At 57.4% G+C, this 20,644-nt stretch overlaps 1 protein-coding gene across 2 annotated transcripts in view; it reads left to right on the forward strand.

Moving 5' to 3' along the window:
* The first annotated feature begins 1,565 nt into the window (after positions 1 to 1,565).
* Positions 1,566 to 20,644, forward strand: part of LOC111153542 (BICD cargo adaptor 2) — a 43,465-nt gene continuing 24,386 nt past the window's right edge. For both annotated transcript variants that reach the window (XM_022512612.1, XM_022512613.1), the window contains exon 1: positions 1,566 to 1,806. In XM_022512612.1, coding sequence (XP_022368320.1) covers positions 1,567 to 1,806 — 240 coding nt within the window. In that variant the 5' untranslated portion in view covers position 1,566. The remainder of the gene's footprint in view (positions 1,807 to 20,644) is intronic.

Consider the following 20,644-nt stretch of genomic DNA (forward strand, 5'->3'; position numbering starts at 1 on the left):
AGATCACAAGTAGGCAGAAAGGCAGGCAGAGAGAGAGAGAGGGAAGCAGGCTCCCCGCCAAGCAGAGAGACCGATGCGGGACTCGATCCCAGGACCCTGAGATCATGACCTGAGCCGAAGGCAGCGGCCCAACCCACTGAGCCATTCACATTTTTATGTGAAAACAAGTTCTCATTTCTTCATAATAAATGTCCAGGAGTGAAATTATTGAGTCTAGTGGCAACAGCATGTTCTTTTTTATAGGAAAAAGACAAATAGCTTTCTTGAAGGCAGTGTATGAATGATTGTTTCTCTGCATCTTTGCCAGCATTTGTTGCTGTCATCATTTTTTTTCTATTTTAGCCATTATGATAGGTGTGTAGTTTATGTTCTTTTATTTTTTATTTATTTTTTGGATTAAAAAAAAAGTTAAGAAATCTCTACACCCAACATGGAACTCAAACACAACCCCTAGATCAAGAGTCATATACTCTACCAACTGAGCTAGCCAGGCACCACTGTAGTTGTATATTCTTTTAAATTGAAATTCTAAACATGTGGATATTACCTAAAACATCATACTCAAGGGTGAGAGACTGAAAGCTTTCTTCCTAAGATCAGGAAGACAACAAGGATGCCCGCTGTACTCACTTCTGTTCCACATAGCCCTGGAAGTCCTAGCCACAGCAATCAGACAAGAAAAAGGAATGAAAGGTATCCAGGTTGGACAGGGAAAAGTAAAACCGCAGATGACACTATATTCCATGGAGAAAGCCCTGGGTTCCACACCAAAACCCAGAGAAGCTTTTAGAGCTAATAAACAGGTTCAGTGACATTATAGGATAACAAACCGACACACAGAAACTCCAGAGCACTTCTACACACTAACAATAAACAAGCTAATAAGGAAATCAAGAAAACAATGCCACTTACAAGAGCATAAAAAACCACTTAAGGATTAAACCAAGGAGGTAAACGGTGTAGGCTGAAAATGAAAAAACACGGCTGAAAGAAATGGAGGAAGACACCAAAGCGGGGAGACCTTTTGTGTCCGCCTCCGCGGGGCAGTGGGATGCCAACCTTGTTGGGCATGACCGCCAGGCAGCAGGCGCCCGTGGGGGAGAGGGCGGGACTACAGCCCCCACAACATCTCCGGGGCGGCGGCGGAAGCCACGGCGTTGGCGGCCGGTGGCCTAGGCCAGGGCCAATCACGGCTCCGCGGCGGCGCTGGGCACGACGGGTCTTGTAGTGGGACCCGGAGGAGGGACGAAGGCCCCCACAATACTCGCGGAGGCGGTGACGGAGGCAATGGTGTTAGAAAGGACCCGGCTCAGTGCAGCCGCACGCCAATCACGGCCGAGCCCGGCGGCGCGGGGCACGACGGGCCTTGTAGTCGGTGCGGGAGGGACTACGGCCCCCACAGTGCCTCGCGCGGCACGGAGCGCACCGCGGCTGCGCGGCGGCGGCCGGGGCGCCGTCGGGCTGGGCGGCGGCGGAGGCGGTGGCGGTGGCGGCGACGACGGCGGCGGCGGACGGGAACCCGGCCTGAACCTCGCTGAGAGCAGCGGTAGCCGGCCGCTGGCCACCATGTCGGCGCCGTCGGAGGAGGAGGAGTACGCGCGGCTGGTGATGGAAGCGCAGCCCGAGTGGCTGCGCGCCGAGGTGAAGCGGCTGTCGCACGAGCTGGCCGAGACCACGCGCGAGAAGATCCAGGCGGCCGAGTACGGGCTGGCGGTGCTGGAGGAGAAGCACCAGCTCAAGCTGCAGTTCGAGGAGCTGGAGGTGGACTACGAGGCCATCCGCGGCGAGATGGAGCAGCTCAAGGAGGTGCGGAGCGGGGGCGGCGCCGCGCCCCGGCCGACCCCGGACCCCTGGCTGGCAGAGCCTTCGCCAGCTCTTCGGCCCGGCCGGGCCAGCACTGCGGCGCCCGGGGTCAGGGTGTCCGGTCCGCTAGGCAGTGCTGCAGTGGCCCGCACGTGTGGACGGCGCGCATGCGAGAGTTCGGGCCTCTGCGGGCAGGGGCTGCGGGTGGGGCCATGTAGCCAGCGTGTTTGCTTCTGGCTGCAGGCCTCGGGCGGGTGGGATGATGTCCTCTGCGGCGTTTGGCTTCCTGGGTTGGGGGATGGGGGCGTGGGATGGATGCAGGTAGCTGGCCAGGCCTGGGTCCCCGTCGCCTCCAGGCAGACCGGTTCTTCTCTCCTCCGTGAGCGCCCTGAGGCCGGAAAAGGGCCGCGACAAGGGCTTACCTTGAATGTGGTCATTTACCATACCTGGCATCCCCCTTGTCTCTCCTAGACTCAGTTCTGCAACTGCCCCCCTCATCACTTCTCTGGGATGCAGTACTTCTCCCGCCTACTTCCTGTCTTGGCTGCCTTGGCCGCTGTCCCAGGGTCTGGTGACAGGTCTGTGGGTGTTTGTCACCGAAAGAGCCTTGTGTTTCCTGTGATTTTTGCCCCCAGATGAGGTGGGACCCCCCCCACCAGGGTGCCTTCTGGCCCTCCCGAGAGCTGGGCAGGCCTTCCTTGAGGCAGTTCTGGGTGACTTAAACAGCGTTTCTCTTCCAGGTCTCCCTGACGGTTGGGCCCTGTTGTGGGGGTGGGCAGGAAGAAGTTGCTTTCTGGGGGGAACATCCAGGTTTGGATCCAGGCCCAGCTCTTTGCTGGAGTTGTGATTGTGGGATGGAGCCCTAGCTTTTCCTTCTGCAGCATTGCCCACCCAGAAAAGAGTGGTCTGAGAATTGTGTATTTGAAAAGGCCGTGCATGGTTAGATGTTGGCCTCTTGTTTTTTTCTAACAGTGTGCTGTTCCCCACCGGACACTTCCCCTTATCCAGTTGAGCTGTTGGCCCTTGGTCTTGGGATCCACCATGCTTGCTGCCTTCCTGACTGCCTACCTCCCTGCATGTCTGCTCCCAGTGGCCTCAGGGAGGTGCCTGTAATGTTCAGAGCCTCCCTGCCGCACTGAGGACACTAGTAGAGTCCTCTTCTGATAGTGAGGAGGAGAGAATGTATTAGTCCTCACAGGCGCTTAGATCTGTGCTAGGCAAAGCAGGTGTTTGGTTGGTATCAGTAAACTGACCAACGGCGGTGGCGGGGGCAGGTGGCAGCACATCAGACCCGTGGTCCTATCATCTGCCAGCAAGTATTGGCGCCTCCTTGGAGCCAAGATTGGCTGGCATGTGGCCCCTCCCACAAAGGCCCCATGTTCATATGTGGGGTGAGGGGATGCACCAGTGGAGGGAGGCAGGGGGCGGTGAGAATACAGAGCAGGAGCGCCTTTGGGCCCCCCTTCTGGTCTCTGGTCCTCCCCCCTCCCCTAGCTTGCTGGGCACCTCCCCACCCCCCACCCCAGCAGCAAGCACAGTCCCTTTCTGTGTTTACAAGCTCACATTCATGTCCACTTTAGGAACAGACCAGAATGGACCGTAGCAGAAAGAACCAGTCCCCACTTAGAGGCCATTCAGTTGTCAGCTCTTCACTGTCACAGACACAGATGTTTTGACCAGTGCAAGAATTTTGGCTCCGTTTTGTGGGGTGTGTCTGGAGGGTGGATCCCGAGGGAAATCAGGAGAATGGTGTGTCAGTCCCCACACGTGTTCTTTAAGTGCCTGCTTGCTTAGTTTGATGTCACCTCCCAGCTCCTGCAGGAACCTGCCCCTTAGCCTTGGACAGGGCTCTATGGTCCTGAACCCTGGCTCCTCCCACTGTAGGTGTGGTGAGAACAGTTGAGCTGAGGCCGGAGGAAGGAGCCTCAGAGCCTCAGACATGCTGTGGGAAGCTTGCACAGGGCCCCCTCACACCCAGGCCGGCTCAGGCTCTCCTCAGCCTCATTCACCGTAATCGGGGTCTTACTTGGATATGTTAACTCTTACTTTAAAAATCAAGATTTAAAGTGACAAATTTTGTTGGGTTTTTTTTTTCTTTAGTAGAGAGATGAGCCATTTTTGTTCTTTTAAGACTTAGTTTCTCGAACTAGAGTTGGTTCAGTTGCTGACAAACTGTATTTCAGACCGGGTGTTTGTGCTGCTGTGCCCAGCCTTTGTAGACAGTCCTGTTAGTGAGGGAGGGAAGCTGGCTGGTCACAGGTGAGTGGCTGTGTACCCAGGCCCAGGGCGAGTGGGCCGCTGTTTTTAAGGGCCCAGTCCATCCCAAGTCCCACAGTGTCCCCTCCCTGCTCTGTGCGGAAGAGAATCGGCTGGCCTTTGGTCAGGCGTGTGGTGCTTCCTGTCCTTAGTGGCCAGGTCCTCATCTCAGTCTGTACCGTCTGCTGCATCTTCAGGTCTGGAGGGGGTAGACGTGCTGAGTGGGAGCTCCTGCCTGCTGGGCTCCAGCAGGTGCCCTGAGTGGGTGGTCCTTGGCCTCGGGGAGTGGGGCCTGGAGGGCGTGCCTCAGGCCGGCACCGGGGTCCAAGTGTAGCGTCAGTGCTCTTGCTGCCTTGGGCGCAGCCTCGAGCTCTTATTGGCGCAGCGTACTTAGGTCCTGGGAAGCAGCAGGCGGAATTTGGCGGGCTACGGTGTGTCAGGGGCTGGGCACAGTGCCCGGCACCCAGTAAGTGCTTACTTAGTGTTTGCTAGCTAGTGTCGTCAGCTCCTTCCCTCCACCTCCCTCAGGCCTGGCTCCCCTCCCCGCCGTCCCCACAGTCCCCACAGTCCCCTGGACTGAGTGGCAGAGCCTGCGGTCTGGGGCCCCGGCAGGGCCTGGCTCACCCTGTACTACTGTACAGCGCTGTGTCTTGGCTGGCTGTGCTGCTCTCGCCACCATGCCTCTCCCGTCTCCTGGAAGGCCCGTGAGCCTGCCCGGCTGCCCGCCTGCCCCTCCGGGCCTGGGTACCTCTGGCCGCTGCGTCCCCTCTGGACTTGCCTGAGTTCGGTTCTCAGCGCTGGAGTGTCCGGTCCTGCCGGGCCTGAAGGGCCAGGAAAGAGCTAGTGGGCCGCTGCTCTGTCTCCTACACTCAGGCCTTCCCTCCCTCCCTCCCTCTCTTAGCCTCCTCTCCCAGTGGATGGGGAAACTGAGGTATGGATGAGTGGGGGTGACTACTCTGAACAGGGTCCTCAGGCACTGGGTCCCCTCAGGGTCTTTGCGTAGAAGTTAGAGCTGTGAGTCAGTTTAGTCCCACAGAGCAGGGTGCTGTGAAGGCCTCCCCGTGCCCCACTGACTCGTACAGGTCCCACACCCACCCTTGGGGTCACTACCTTGTTATGTCCATCCTACAGCTGGGGAAACTGAGGCACAGAGAAGCTGAGTTTTGCTCAAGGCACTGAGCCTGTGTGGCCTGCCCCTGTTCCTGCTGGGGGAGTGGGGTTGGAGGCCTCCTCAAGTCTTTGCCTGGGGGTGGGAAGAGCCTTGACTTGGCTAAAGCCTGTGGGGATTCTCCTAGAAGATGGAGCAGAGTCCTTGGGGCTGAAACCCCCCCAGGGGACTGCACGTTCTGGGCTGCTGTGTGGTGGCCGTTCTGCCGTGGGTGGGAAGGGGCCTGTCTTGGGGCAGAAGGTGGGGTGTGGTGGGCCCTGGGGGCACAGAGGTGGCCATACATCCAAGGTCTTGACAGTCGAGCGAGGCCGCTGCAGGGGAGCAAGGATGGTGACCGGCTGGCTCCCTGTGGCTGCACTGCTGGCTGCTCCCCACTCCACCGCCTGTGGACTGTGTGTCAGGCGGGGCTTGCAAAGTGATCGTGAGGGCTTTTAGTTAGAAATGCCAGCGTCTCCAGCGTTTCCCCCATGGCCCCTCCTGTCCTGTCCGTGGTGACTGGCTGTGACTGAGCTGCTTCCTGAGATGAGGGTACAGCCCCGGCAGGGAAGGGGGTGCTGCACGTGCCTTCCAGGGCCACGGTCTCCACACTGGCTCTGAGGGAGAGGGTGGGCCCTGCCTGGCCCTGGACGAGCGGCTCTGGCTGTCAGGGTCAGGGCGGGGGACTGCTGCTCCGGGCATGGGGGGGGCCAGTGCCTCTGGAGCACGCGGACAGGCAGTGGTTAGAGTGAGCAGTGGACAGGGCCACACAGACTCCTGCTGGACTTTCCTTTTGCCTCAGGGCCCCTGGCCCGTCCTGGGTGGGGAGGAGATCAGTTTCCCCTGTCAGCGAGGGGCAGTCGCCCGCAGTCACAGTTGTCCACAGCGGTGTGCTGGGTGACATGCCGCTGCACACATGGGGGATATAGAGAGATTGGCTGCTTCCGAGCCAGTGAGGAGAGGCTGGCAGGTGGGCAGGGGCTGGACAGGGCCCTGCAGGCTGTGACAGGCAAGGCCCTCCCGGGCCCGGAGCCCGCCCCCATAGCAGGAAGACGGAGAGCTGGGGTTGCAGGGTCACAGGGTCGTAGGGCCATTGGGCTCAGGCAGGTAATAATATTGAGGAGGTCTGGGGCCTGGTTTCCTTTTTAGAGGTTAGTATGTTTTAAAATCATAGGTCTGTTTGAGAAGTGTCCGCAGGTAGCCGTAAGCAGTGTGTGTGCGGGGATTCAGGAGGTGATTGATGGCGAGCATGGGGAAAGGCGCGCTATTTCTATTTGCCAGATGTTTTCTTCCCGTGGACGTGGGGCAGCTGTACAAGCTACTCCGAAAAGCAGGAAACAGCAGCTGTAACAGCTTCCAAAGAGACACAGTTCTGTGTCATGGTCTGGGTTGCAGAAGAGCAGGTTTAATTCATGTGAACGCAGATTGGGTTTCCGTGGGTTCAGAATACTCCGTGTGCTTTGGTCAGTCGCTGCGCTGTGTGAAATCCTCATGCCGTTGGGTTTTACGGGTTTGTCTGCATGGCACCCCTGCTAAGGGTTTCCACCTTTAGGGGAAGTTTCAAGCAGAACCCAAGCAGAGGGAATCATGCGGTGGGCGTGTGTGTTCTGCCTGCGTCTGTGGCTCCAGCTCTCTCCTTCCTGGGCCTTGCTTCTCTGTAAGCACGGCTGAGTTGGGCTGAGAAAATAAGGGCTGTAAGTTAAATGTTTCGTAGCATTCACGGGTGAATTTGCACATCTGATGAAGTTAACGATTCCTTGACATCGTCTTGATCTCTGGTCAGCATTGGGATTTCCCTGTTTGACTCAGAAATGTTGCTTTACGGGTCATTTGTTTGCATCAGAAGCCGAGCAGGGTCGGCTGGGTGCCTCTGGCTGAGGGCCTGTCACTTTACCAACTGGCCCACTGGCAAGCCTGTCCTGAGGCTGCCCATCTTGCCTCCCACCAGACCTGGGGCTGCTCTCTCCCACAGGCCCCACTCTCATGTTTGTGTTCCTTTTTCTTTCTTTCTTTTTCTTTCTTTCTTTCTTTCTCTTTCTTTCTTTCTTTCTTTCTTTCTTTTTTTCTTTAAAGATTTTATTTATTTGACAGAGATCACAAGTAGGCAGAGAGGCAGGTGGGGTCATTGGGGAGGGGGGAGCAGGTTCCCCTGCTGAGCAGACAGCCTGATGTGGGACTTGATCCCAGGACCCTGAGATCATGACCTGAGCCAAAGGCAGAGGCTTAACCCACTGAGCCACCCAGGCGCCCCTGTGTTCTTTTTTCTTAAAAAGTTGGCGGGATTGCTGCCTTCTGCTGGTTGGTGGCCTGGCCCCTGGGTCGCCTGTCCAGCACGCCTTCTTGCACCCTCTCTGCCCACCAGGGCTCATGCTGACCGGTCGGTTGTGTCCTGGCCAATGCAGAGCAATGCCAGCTCTCTGTGACCCCGTCCCACATGTGGGGACCTGGCTCAGAGCAAGGGTTCATGGCCCATGCTGTATGCCAGCAAGGCTTGATGTGACCCCAGCGGCTCCCTCCCTGGGCCTCAGTGTCCCGGCATCCTGGAAGCCCTGGCAGTGATGGCGTGAGGGTGGCCCCATGCCTGTCCTGTGGGCCTTGGTCATTGGCTGCCTGCGGTCCCCCGGGCACGCTCCTCTCTCTTTCTCCACACCCCATCCTGTGTGCACTGCAGGGGTCCAGGCTTGTCCGCCAACCTGAGGGGCTCCCTGGATGCTCTAGAGCTCTAACCTGGGGTGCTCAGAGGGCATGTTGGCCCCAGGATGGGGCAGGGCCAGGCTGTCTGCTGTCACCCTGTCACCTGGTGCAAAGGCAGGGACTGCAGGTGCTCAACCGGCTAGGGAGGGCAGATCCCACAGCGGCCTAGGAGCAAGCTGTGGCCAGCACTGATGTCCCCCGATTTTGTCATTGTGGCCAGCCTGGTGAAGCAGTCCCTTCTGCTGCAGTATCTGTTTGTTCCAGAAATGGGTGATGTTTGAGGAACAGAGGGAGCTGGTGGGAGCTCAGCCTTTGCTCATGTGGTCTTATCCCCAGGACCCCATGTGGGATCCCACAAGACAGACCCACGTGTCCTCAGGCTCTTCCTGGTTGTGGCAGGTTCTCAGACTTTCCCTGTTTGTGGTGACCTTGACAGTTTTGAGGAGCATTGGGCAGGTGTTTTGCCAAATGTCCCTCAGTTGGGATTTGTCTCCTGTGTTTCTCGGGCTTGGGGTGGGGTGATGTGTTTTTGGGAGGAGGGTCTCAGCAGTGAAGAGCTCTTCTCACCACATCCCTTCCTGGGTGTTTGTCCGGGTCTGCTCCGCCAGGGCACCGCTTCCCCCTTTCAAACAGACGCCTCCTGGATGGGAGCTTCTGTGTACGTGGTTTGGGATTTTTCTGCGTGGGAGACCTGGCTCTTCCCTGTTTATTGAGTTACTCATCTGCGGGCTTATATTGGTCGTGGCTCACACACGCTTAGTTTATGTTTGTATGAGGATCCAGTACTCCTGATTTGGTCGTTCGCTTGTTCCAGCTTTGGCCCTGGCGGCTCTGGCATTTGCTCCTGTGCCCCCTTGACACTCCTTGTCATGATTGTCCATCCTGACTTGCTCCTTCCTTCCATCCCTTCCCTCCCCCTCCTCCTCCCCTCTTCCTCCTTTCCTTCTTTCTCTTCTCTCCTTTCTTCTTCCTCCCTCCCTCCCTCCTCCTTCCCTCCTTCGTCACTCCCTCCCTCCTTCCTTCCTTTCTTAGCAGCTTTTTGGTGCTGCAAAGTACTCCAGGCTCATCCATGCCCCAGTCCTGGAATCAGTCATTTCTTCAAGGAGCCTGGTTTCTTTTATTGGAGAGGGTGTTAGAAGCCAAGATCTGGGGGCACCTGCGTGGCTGAGTCTGTTAAGCATCTGGCCTCTGCTCACATCATGATCCCAGGGTCCTGGGATTGGGCTCCACACTGGGCTCCCAGCTCAGCGGGGAATCAGGTTCTCCCTCTCCCTATGCCCCTCCCCTGCTTGTGTGCGCTCTCTCTCTCTCTCTCAAAAAATAAAAATAAATATTAAAAAAAGAAAAAAACAAGAAGAAGCAGCAGCAGCGGCAGCAGCAAGATCTGGGTGCTGGGTGTTTGCTGCGGCTGCAGAGTCACTGCCTCCACTCCCTCCCAGCCGGCAGAGCCAGGCGACAGTGTGGGTACACCAGCCAGTGCACACACGCATCTACAGACATTTCTAGATGGAGCCACCTGTGTACTGTTAAGCTGAACGTGGATTCATACCGCTGTCTCCAGCTCTCGCCCAACCCCATGTGTCATTCTGGCTGCCTCCCCTTGCTCGTCCGCAGCCTCCCTCCAGCAGTGAGAGCCCTGGCTCCACCACCCGCCACGCAGACACGTAACCGCTCCGTCCCAGTGCAGGTGCGCAGGAGGGTGACAGCTGCTGACCTGTGCCCGTGTCACCTAGAGCCGAGGGCTTCTGTGCCTTTGGTCTTCTGTACTCAACTTAGTTCCAAACAAGGTACTTGAGCAAGCTCCGTGTTCCCCGACCCCTCCCGTGAGGTGGCTTCATCCACTCGAAATAGTTAGACTGCTCGGCGCTCGTTCCCTCCTAGGTTCCCCCAGCTTCTTCAGGGATTTTCCTGTGGCTTTACCACAGTCGTCCATTCAAACCGGGCATCTGGTTGCTTCCAGCTTTGCACGAGTATGAATAAAGCTGTCGCAAACATCTACGTGCAGATTGGGCATGGGGTAGGTTTTCAGCTCGTTTGAGGTCAGTACCTGGACGTGTGATTGCTGGATTGAGTACGTTTAGTTTTGTGGGAAACCCCCGAACGCTCCCACAGTGGCTGCGCAGTCTGCGTTTCTGCAGCCTGACCCTGTGTGCCCGCTGCTCCGCGTCCTCACCAGCGTTTGGTGTGGCCGGTGCTCCGGATGTTGGCCACTCCAGAAAGCGGAGTGGCATCTTGTTGGTGTTCCCCAGATGACACTGGATGCATAGCAGCTTGTCACGTGCTTGTTTGCTGTCTGTGTCCTTGGTGAGGTGTCGGCACTCGTTTTTGGCTCATTTGAAAATTGAGTTGTTTTAGGAGGTCTTTATCTATTTTGGACACAAGTCCTAGTTTTCAAGTAATTTCTCCCAATCTGTGGCTTGTCTTTTCACTCTTGTAACAGGGTCTTTCACAGAACGGTTTCAGTTTTGTGCCATCTTGCTTTTGTGGGTTGTGCTTTTTTTTTTTTTTTTTAAGATTTTGTTTATTTATTTAATGGACACAGAGAGGGAACACAAGCAGGGGGAGTGGGTTGAGGGAGAAGCAGGCTTCCCGCTGAGCAGGGAACCTGACTCGGGCCTTGATCCCAGGACTCTGGGATCCTGACCTGACCCGCAGACGGACGCCAATATCAGAGTCCCTCAGGCGCCCCCGGGTTGTGCTTTTGGTGCCGAGATCTGCATCACCAAACCCAGGATTATCCCAATTCTGTGTTTCTGTCTGGAAGTTCTTTCGGTTTGCATTTTGTTTTTTGGTGGGGGTTTGGTTTTCAGTTAGTTTTTGTGAGGTGCATAAGGTGTGTCCAGACGCACTTCTTCACGTGGGGGTGTCGGGTGTTGCAGGGACAAGACTGTCTTTTGCGCTGGTGTGTCGCCCCGCCCCCACCCACGGTCAGTTCGCTGTATGTGGGGACTGCCCGCACTCTGTTTGTCCCATTGTTCTGTGCAGTTACTCTTTTGATCATATCCCACTCTCCTGATGGTGTGTTAGTGGGTTCACTGGGTTTCCGTCTCTTCATGTGTCCCCTCAGCCCTGCAGTTTTGTGGTATGACTCTCTGCACCTGACTGGGGCCTGTTGCCCAGGCCTCAGCCCTGTGCTGATGGGGTTGGTTATGGTCCCTGACAACTGTGATTGTCCTTTTTTAAAAATCTTGACAAAAAGTAACAATGCACGTGGTTAAAAAGAAAAGTCACCAGCACAGTTGGTAAGGTTCTTGATAAAAGACCAGTGTGCTAGTCTGTGTCCTCGTGCCCTCATCTCTGGAGGCAGGCCGCAGGACAGTGTCTTCATGTAATTTTCATTCCCTTGGGATTCAGCTCAGCGAGGGTTGACTTTCTTCTGATAAACCAACCCAGTGATCTGCTTAACAGTCTGTGCATTTGATCCAGGCAGTAGTTGGGTGGGGGGGCATGTGGGGTCAGTCAGTGGTCGGACCCGAGACCCAGTACCCCTGGGGGTTCCATTGGCTGCCTGCCCCAGGGGCTGCTCCGTCGCTCCAGAAGTGTTTGGGTTTGGGTGCCCCCACTGTCACCTCAGGTGCCCGGCACCCTCTGGGAGTCTCTTTCCAGCCTGCTGGGCCCCGGGTCCAGCCTCCCCCGCGGCTGCTCCTTGTCGCCAGCTTTGGGACAGGTCTGCAGGCACCCACTGGACTTATGGTCGGCCCAGGTGGCTCCCACATGCTCTTGCTGCCAAGTACACCTCTTCCTCTGTGCTCCCTCAGTGCCCCTTTCCACTGGGGGATGCCCTGAGCTCGCACCAGCCAAGGTCTGGAATGCCTCCGACCACGGTGCGGCTGCGAAGCTTGGGGAGAGAGTGCGTCTAGGCCCGCGCTTCCGGGCGGCAGTCAGCGGCAGCTTACCGGGTCGCTGCTGCACGTGACGCGGTGCTGGCGCTGTGGTCGTGGCCGTGAGATGGATGCAGACTGCACGGAGGGCGTCCTGGCGCGTGGCGTGGATCATGTGCATGCATGTGTGTATGTCACTGACGGCACACGGCGGGCCTGAGAGCTGCACCCCTGCGGATAGCCTCGAGGCGTGCAGGGTGAAGGAGCGAGGCAGGGAGACCAGAGAGCTGGCATCAGTACAGGGCCCTGGCTTCGCCCAGGAGGTTCTCCGCTCTCTTCGCAGGTGGAACAGTGTCCTCTCTCCTCGGGGAGTGGGAGCCCCTCACGGCAGGTAATCCCGCACCCGTTCCTTGGGGGCACCTGGGGCTAACCCTGCCAGGGTGAGCGTGACAGAATGCCAGATGTGGGGGACACTCACTCCTCAGACTCACTGTCTTGCCCTGGCCACAACCACGGACATGTCTGTCCCCAAAAGTTGTAGGCTCTGGGTCCTGAGGTAGAAATCTGGCCACTGGCTGACCATGTGGCTTGCTGGGTGTCCCTTCACCACAGGGCGAATAACGGAGAAGACATGCTGAGATTGGAGACAGAGCAAGCCAACCCAACGCAGGCTGCTCTCCTGGTGTTTCCAGCCCAGGCCATCCTGGGGACGCAAGGCACATGGGAGCTGGACAGCTGCCACTCCTGCCATGACTGCAGGCTGCTGAATGAGGTTTGTGGTGGGTGGCCGGCTGCTGTGGGAACACGGGGCCTTGTCCTGTGGCCCGGGACTGGCCTCTGGGTCCCTGGGTGGTAGAGCCCAGGTCCCTAGGGACTGCCGCCAGCTCTGGGGCTCAGCTGGCCAGAAGCCTGCCTGCTGACACTGAGGCAATTAGGGTGTAATCTTCTCTAAATGCACCCGATTCTGGCTAAATCCCTACCGCCCAGGAGTGGATTCCCAGTTTTCTAAAAGCAGCTTAATGTTTGGATGCTGCCCAGGACAGCTGGGGTGTGTGGTTGGCAATGGGACAAGTGTGGGTGGATGGGGGGGGCGCGGGGGGGTGACAACCATCCATAGGCAGCTGAATTCTGTTCCCATGTGGGCATCAGTCCTCAGGTCTGGTTCATCTGATCTCCACAGCCAATGTGCAGGTGCTTCCGGGGAAACTGAGGCCAAAAGCCACATAGTGGGGAGGGTGGGTTGATGGAGGACAGATGTCACACAGGGATCACCTGGGCCTAGGACAGGGATGGACCCTTGGCATGCTGGTTTGATGAATAAGGGTTATCAGCCAGGGAGAGTTTGTGTGAGTATGCCCACAGCCTCTATCTGCCCCCCGTTCCCGGGAGGAGGCCCCCAATCCCAAGAGGAACTCCTTGTTCCTGGGAGGGGAATCCCAAGTCCACAAGGGGACTGCCCCCACTTCCCAGGGAAGGTTCCCAATCCAAAGAGGAGGTCTGCTCTCTGGCTACCCCAGAACCCTCCCCCTCCTAACCTTTAGCATCTCCAGCCTTTCCAGAAGATTGTTGTCCCCACCCACCCACTTCTGGTATGGCCCCTTTACCCCCCACCCCCATCCCCACAGTGTCCCCATGTCCCCCTGGCCATCCATAGACGTTTGCGGAGCATCTGTCACTTGCCAGGCATGGGCTCGCCTGATCCCCCCGAGGAGGGGCACACTTGGTGCTAGGCACGGGTGCCCTGGGCCCACTGGTGTTTGCATTCCTGTTGGCTGGGCCTGCCTGCTCCCCCAGCCCTGCCCTGGCCTACACTGGTTTTTGGGGGCTGGGCCCTTCCTCCCCCAGCTTGACTCTCTGTCTGTGAGCTGAAATGACAAGAGTGCGGGTCTTTGGGCTGTGTTGGACGGAGGGAATTCACAGGAAATGGAAGGTTGCAGGGTGGGCTCTTGCTCTCCCTGGGGCTGACTGTCCTGAGCCCTGCCCTCACCCTGCCAGGCCACTTGGATCCCTGGTGACACCTTGGTTCTGAGAGGTGGCGTGATGGGTTCCCAGCAGGGATGTCCCAGGCCTTCCAGGTTCTGTCCTTGTGTGGGAGCTGGTCCCTCTCCTCCTGTGGTTTCCCTTGTGGGAGGCACCCAGGAAGCTGTTCCTGCTGGCTGTCCTGTGTCCCTCTTGTTGGGATTCACTGTAAGGTGGGGCTGAACCCTTCTTCACACGGTGGGCTGCATCAGTCCAGGTGGGATGCATCTCAGGGGTTGGAAGAAGATTCTGGAGCGACTCTGGCTACTGCCCTGATTACTTACTGTCTTGTAAGCAGCCCTCATGTTTTACATGGATGTGTAACTCACCTATGAGGAGACAGAGTTGCTTGTGCTCACATGGCTGTCCCCCAGCAGTGTCCCCAGCAGGTACCTTCCACCCCACATGGCCCCCGGAGCCTTGCTGGCCTCTGTGGTAATTAGGTTCTCTTGCAGACCTTTGTGTTAATGGTTGGCTTCCTAGTTGAGCCGGGGGCCAAGTCGGTGCCTGAGTCACCAACACCTCCCCCTTGGGGATGTTGGGGTCACCGGTGTGCAGGGCTCTGTGTGCACCTGCACTCTCACCTTTCCTGGTGATTCCCATGAGTGCAGCCCATCTGCGATTGTCCACGACAGACGCACATGGACAGCCACCCTGGTCCCCTGGCAAGAAGGCTGAGCCCTCCTCGGGCTCTGCTGCTTGAGTTACCCAGCGCCGGGGGGTGCAGGGCCATGTGCCAGGAGGGAGATAATCTCTGTAAGTCGTGTGAAGTGGGACTAAGGACCAGCGTGACCAGCCTTAGCCAGATCTGGGGATTAACAGGCACTGCCCCAGTAAACCACAGCATTCCAGATTCCAGGCCTGACACCCCGAGACTGGAAGCACTGCCTAGCAGGTGCACCTGCACCTGTGAACAGATGTTTCTGGCTCCCCGGGTGATTTTGAGGCAAGGCAGCTAAACAGAGCCAGGTGCTGGATCTGCCTGCCAGTCCCTGCGTCTTTCCTGCCTTCTCTGGCGGTCGCACCTGGGAGATGATACAGAGTCACTTGCTCTCAGAGTCTGGTTTCTCTCGCCTGTGCAAGGAGATCTTTCCCATGAGAGAGAAGCTAGTGGGCTCCCGTTGGCGCACACTGTAAGGTGTTCCGGGCTCAGGTTTTGCCTGCCCTCTCCCCTGGGACTCTCCTATCTGTGGCATCTCCTCCCCGGACCCTGTCAGAGTCGGAAGGGTGCAGAGGCCTGGTGGGGGGCTGGGGGCTTGGGGGCCGAGCCACCCTGCTGAGCAGGGCTGTGGGCTGGGCCATGGAGCTGTTCTGGGTGCTGTGTGGGGACCACTTGTGCCTCAGGGCCTTCCTCAGGGACATCTGCCCTGGACGCATCCCTTGGCTGCTGGCTCCAGCCCTTCTCAGGTGCCCCTGCCGCCAGTCCTTTGTTGACTAGCCGGTTGGAGACACTCCTTTGTGGAGAGCCTGTTTGGGACCGTCACCAGTGTTTCTGGAAGGTGTCTGCCTATTTCTTACTGGTGCGTGGAGCTCTTCGTAGTCTGGACATGGAACCTTCTGTCGTTGGGCAGTGATCTGTTCTGATGCTGGTGTGGTGGGAGGAGTGGCGGAGGTGGGTGGCCCAGGGGCCCAGTGGTCCTCGGCCAGGGACAGCTGAGGCCTCCACCTCTTCCTTACTTTCGTCCTCCCAAAAACATGAACGCAAATCCTCCTGAGAACTTGGAGACTGGCATTAAGTGAAAGGATACGGTGAAGACGCTGATGGGAATGGTGGTGGGTATTGTTACTCTTCTGGGTCTTTCAGCGGGAGGGGACCTACACCCACTGGGATGCTAATCAGGGACAGCAGCTGATGACAACGCGGAGAAATCAGAACCCACACTTGGCTGGTGGGAAGTAAGATGGGGCAGCTGCCTTGGCAAATGGTGTGGCGGGTCCTCGCAGCGTTAAACACAGAGTTATCACGTGACCTAGCAGTCAGCTCCTGTGGGACTGCCCCAGACAGCAGCCCCAGCGGCCACACAACACCAGCATCCTGAGCAGCCCCGAAGCGCTGGTATGTGCTGCATGTGGACGAACCTTGGACGAACCTTGGACCATGATGCTTGGCGAGAGGCCAGTCACAGCGGTCATGTCCTAGGAGGTGCCCGTTTTGGAAAGTGTCCCTGCAGACAGACCAGCACACATAGATATACCCTGGTGGTTTTTAGTGTCTGGGGCAGGGGAGCTGGGGAGCGACGCTGGTAGGGGTGAGGTCTTCTTTTCTGGGTGATGAGAACGTGGCAGTCATGATGATGGTCACACCACCCTTTGAATATACTAAAGTCTGCTGAATTGTATCCATGGAAAGGGTGAATGTAATGGCGTGTGAATTACCCCTTTACAACTTTTTAGGAGGTGAAGGGAGAGTCTTTCTGTTTGCTCATGGTCAGACAAATTTCACTTTTGCTCTGCGATGACCCCAGAGGGTATGGGGCAGCTGCCACCAGCCTCGTGCTGGTGCTCCCTGCCTGGCGTGGTGCCTGCTGCCCACGACCGCCTGGTGCTCCCCCTCCCGCCGGAGTTGTCCTTTCCTCTAAGTCTTGGGGTTCTAGTTAAGGTAGTGTCTAAGGGTTAATGTTCTTGATGTTGAAGTGATAAATTGTTCCTTATTACGTACCCCTATCCTAACAGCTTACTTTGACAGGATTGGAGAGCTCTCGAGCTTTCTGGCGGTGTTCCTCAGTGCATTTCCTAGGTGAGATCGTCCCCTTGCAACCTTTCCTCTGTGTCTTTTAGCCTTTGTCCCCTGTGGGCACAGGTTCTCTTCCCTTGTCCTTTCCAGGGGTGGGACCCCAGGGCTTGACTGATACTTATTCATGCACTCGCTCTTGGCTAACGTCAGTGCTCATCTGTCTAGGTGCGTTTGCTGATGCCCAGATGTTCTCGTAACGATGTCAAGAAGAAAGCTGGCCGGTCCATTTTTGTAGAGCTTTGGTGGGGAGGCGAGGCCAGTCATCGCCAGCGCATCTCCGTGTGGGTGGTGTTCTTGCTTCCTTTTCACACGTTACTCCGTCTGCGGCAGGAATGTCTGTAGTTCAGCCTCTGACACACTGTGTGACCCGCTCAGTATACAGGCTTGCTTACGCTGAGCCGTGGCGCCTGGTCAATCTTTTTATAAAACTGAATTGTGATTAGTGCTGCTGGTTTGGTGCTCCTGGGGAAGCGTAGCTGTTTCTTGGGGCCTCCCAAGTCTCTGTGTGCGCATTCCGTGTGGGTATCCTTGGGCCTCCTGTGCAGGGAGGATTGGGGGAGCTCCTGGATGAGCGTGTCCACTGAGCCCAGGGTCACCGCCCCTCTGCCCTTTTCCGTGCTGGGAGTGGACGTGGCAGTGAGCAGTGAGGCTCCGGGGTCTGGCCCGGCGCAGTCCTGCCCCAGGCGAGCACATCACCTTGGGATGCAGGGGCACTGGCCTCTGTGTGCCTGACAGAGAGGCACATGCCCCACGCAGACCACCATCCTGGATAAAACCATCACAGGGGTGGAGAACAGACACCACCAGCTTCGTTGCTTTTGTTTTTTTATTTTGCTTTTGGGCTTTTGTTGTGACACTTCCTCTTTCTGAGACTTTTGTCTGTTTACTTTGTTGAGTCTCTGTGTTTCTTTTTATCGCTACAGTGTATTTTTAGCACACCTCCCTCCCCCAGCACAGTACTGTTTTGGCAGTGATCCCCGAGTGATGATAGCAGAGGTTTCTGGTTTTTGTTAACTCGGTTTCCTGGTGTGTGTTCTGGATGGCCTCTTCGGTGCAGGTATTAGCAAAGAGATCGATTTTCCTATGTTTGGGTGTGTGCTAATACGTTTTTAAATAGCTTTTATTTCTTGAGAGCAGTTTTAGATTTATAGAGAACTTGAGGCATCTATTTCGATCTCGCTCTAGCGTGGCCCACAACGTGCACGTTGACTTCTGTTGACATTATGGTGAGGTCAGCCCATCCCGTTGTCCTACTGTTTCCTTAGGGAAATGCTCTAATTGGAAAGAACCTTGTGCCTCCCATGTGGGATCGCTGTTGTGTCTTCTCTATGTTGAGGCTGTTTCTGATTGACTTGCGTGGTGCTGAGCGCCCCCAGACTTTGGATCTTTGTGAGTTTTGCAGTGTTAAATATTTCGTGCCCGACTGTTCACGCCAGTGACCGCCGTGTGGCTGGGATTGACCCGTCTGTGATAGAGAATTTACTCCCTGAGCGCTATAAAATCTTTATCCCATACCACCACTACTGGACTTTTATCTGTATCCAGTTCCCGGGCCTCAACCCGGCCTGGCGTTGAATGAGGCTCCTGTGGGGCTGGTGGGCTCCTGCAGAAAGAACTTGGCCATGCGGAAATGCATGAGTCACAGTGTTGCCCTGGAGTCACCCGATCCCCCTGTGACGGAGTGAGTGCGGTAGCCGGGGCGGGGAGGGCCCGTGTACCAGTTTTGTTTTTTTTTTTAAAGATTTTATTTATTTATTTGACAGAGAGAGATCACAAGTAGAGAGGCAGGCAGAGAGAGAGAGAGAGAGGGAAGCAGGCTCCCTGCTGAGCAGAGAGCCCGATGCGGGCCTCGATCCCAGGACCCTGAGATCATGACCCGAGCCGAAGGCAGCGGCTTAACCCACTGAGCCACCCAGGCGCCCACCGTGTACCAGTTTTGATTGGGAATCTGTCAGTCCATCAATATCTGTTGAGCACAGGCTACAGGTGGCTGGCATTGGACTGGAGTTGCTGTTTCTTCTTCCTGTGGGTCTCTTGGCTACTTGCCCTCCCGCAAGGCAGAAGCAGGTGAAGAAGGTGTGAGCCCTCTACTCCAGGTGGTGCTGGGCCTGTGTGACCCACTGGAGGGCTCTTGATACACACTTGCTCTGAGAAGCTGCTCTCCAGGGTAAGATTCGGGTACAGATACCATCTTGAACCAGAAAAGAGGTGAGGGACACCTTAGGGGCTCCTCACTCTTCTTGAGACCATTGGTGAACGGAGGGAGTGATTCTGACCATTCGAAGGTTCCCAGGGTGCCAGGCTTTGGGTCCCCAGCTGGGGCATAGTTGACTCTGGGAGCCCGGCAGTGTCTGTTGTCTTCCCAGGCACGCAGTAAGCACATCAGAGCTGTGTAGGGCTGGGGGGCAGGACAGACAACTGATGGGACTTGGGGGTTCCTGGGACACCCCCATCCTGGTGCAGCCTAGTGGCCCTTCAGGGAAAGGGGGGCACCCTGTGGGTGGGTGAGTGTGGGTCAGCCCAGGACTCCAACACCAGAGGAGCCAAGAATCCTAGATCCCAGCCTCCCTGTGGAAAGGGCTTCCTGGACCTATGCCTTTCCTCCTCTGGGTTTCTTTGACGTGGCGTGCCTTGCGCGTGCTGCCTCTGCCGGCCAGCTGACTGGTCTGGGAAGGGAACTTCTCCAGCGCGGCCCCGCCTGGAGTCAGGAGCAGGCTCCTCCTGCCTCGCCGCGCCAACCTGTTTCTGGGTCCCATGGACGGGGGTCAGAAACTAAGGGTCGGCCTCTGTGACCAGGGCGGATGACCCCACTGATGATCGGTGTCTTTGGGGGCAGATGGCGAGGCCACTGCAGAGGAGAGGAACTGCCTTCTGGGGGCCACAGGGACTGGCCAACCACAGGGGTGGGGGCAGTCCCTTGTGGGGTTGCTCTTCCAGCTCGATGACTCCTGTTTCTCCTGGGCTTGGTCCCTCCAGCTGCCTCAGCACTGGGCCAGGCATGTCACGCACAGCCCAGTGCCAGTGGGCCCCGCCACGCTCATCCCCGCCCTCCTGCCAGCCGGGTGCCGGGCTCTTCCACCGCTGAGGAGGAAGGGGCTTTCTGTCCAGGGCTCCTCCTAGCCTGCCCGGTCCTGCCTCTGGGCTTTTGCCAGACCCGTCCCTGCGCCTGGAGCACCCTCCTCTTCCCAGGCCTGACAGGACGTGGGCACGGGCCCTTCGACACACACTTAGAGTTCTCGGGTAACAAGCCGCAGGGAGTGGGCGCCAGGTGGCGAGGGGGGGCGGGCCCAGACCAGGGGGTCTGCAGACGGCTGCTCGAGGGCCACGCCTGGCTGTGGGCCTGGCCTCCTAAACAGAGTTTTACTCCTCTGTGTGGTGGTGCTGCTAGCACCCTGCGGGGCGGAGGGGGGAGCCGTGGCCGCGGACTCGTGCTGGTGTGCTGGTTGCCCCGCGCGTCAGTTTCTGGGCTGAAGGACACCGAGGTGTTGGGAAACATGACTTTTGGGTGTGTCTGTGGAAGGGATTAGCATTTGATTCCGTGTGGGCGGCCCTCATGCAGTCCCTCTGGCCCAGCAGAGCAGAAATGGGATGGGTGAGTCCTCTTTCCCGGAGCTGGGACAGCGTCTTCTGTCCTCAGGCCTTCACACCCCACCTCCTGCTCTCCTGGGTCTCCTGCGTGCAGATGGCAGACTGTGGGACGTCGCTTCTGTAACTGCCTGAGCCAGTGCCTGTAATAAATCTCTTATGTCTGTGTCGATATGTGTTCTCTGGGGAACCCTGAATAGTGCAGATTTGGTCTGGAGTGTGCAGCTGCTTGGGGTCTCTTCCTGTTTGCCCCCGTCCCCCCCACCCCGTCTTTGTCCCTGCGCTGGATGACCCACCCTAGTGGGACTGCCTGGCTTCTCCCTCCAGGATGGGGCAGGGTCCGAGGCTGGGGCCCCTGTAGGGACCTTACCTCCTTCCGGTGCCTGTGCCCGGAGCTGGGCCTGTGAGGGACAAGCTGATGGGGTTTCTTGCATGGAAGGTTCGCATACTCCCTGCAGAGAGCAGGCTCCCTGTCCCCAGCGGGTTGCTGACTTGTGTGTGGGCCTGGGTCCCAGGGACCCTTGCTGAGCCCTGGCTCTTGTGTCCATGGCCTCAGGGCAGTGGCCTGGGCATCCTGCCTGCTGCTTC

This window comes from Enhydra lutris, unplaced genomic scaffold (genome assembly GCF_002288905.1).
Source record: "Enhydra lutris kenyoni isolate GAN:26980312 unplaced genomic scaffold, ASM228890v2 scaffoldscaffold33, whole genome shotgun sequence".
NCBI classification, from domain to species: Eukaryota; Metazoa; Chordata; class Mammalia; order Carnivora; family Mustelidae; genus Enhydra; species Enhydra lutris.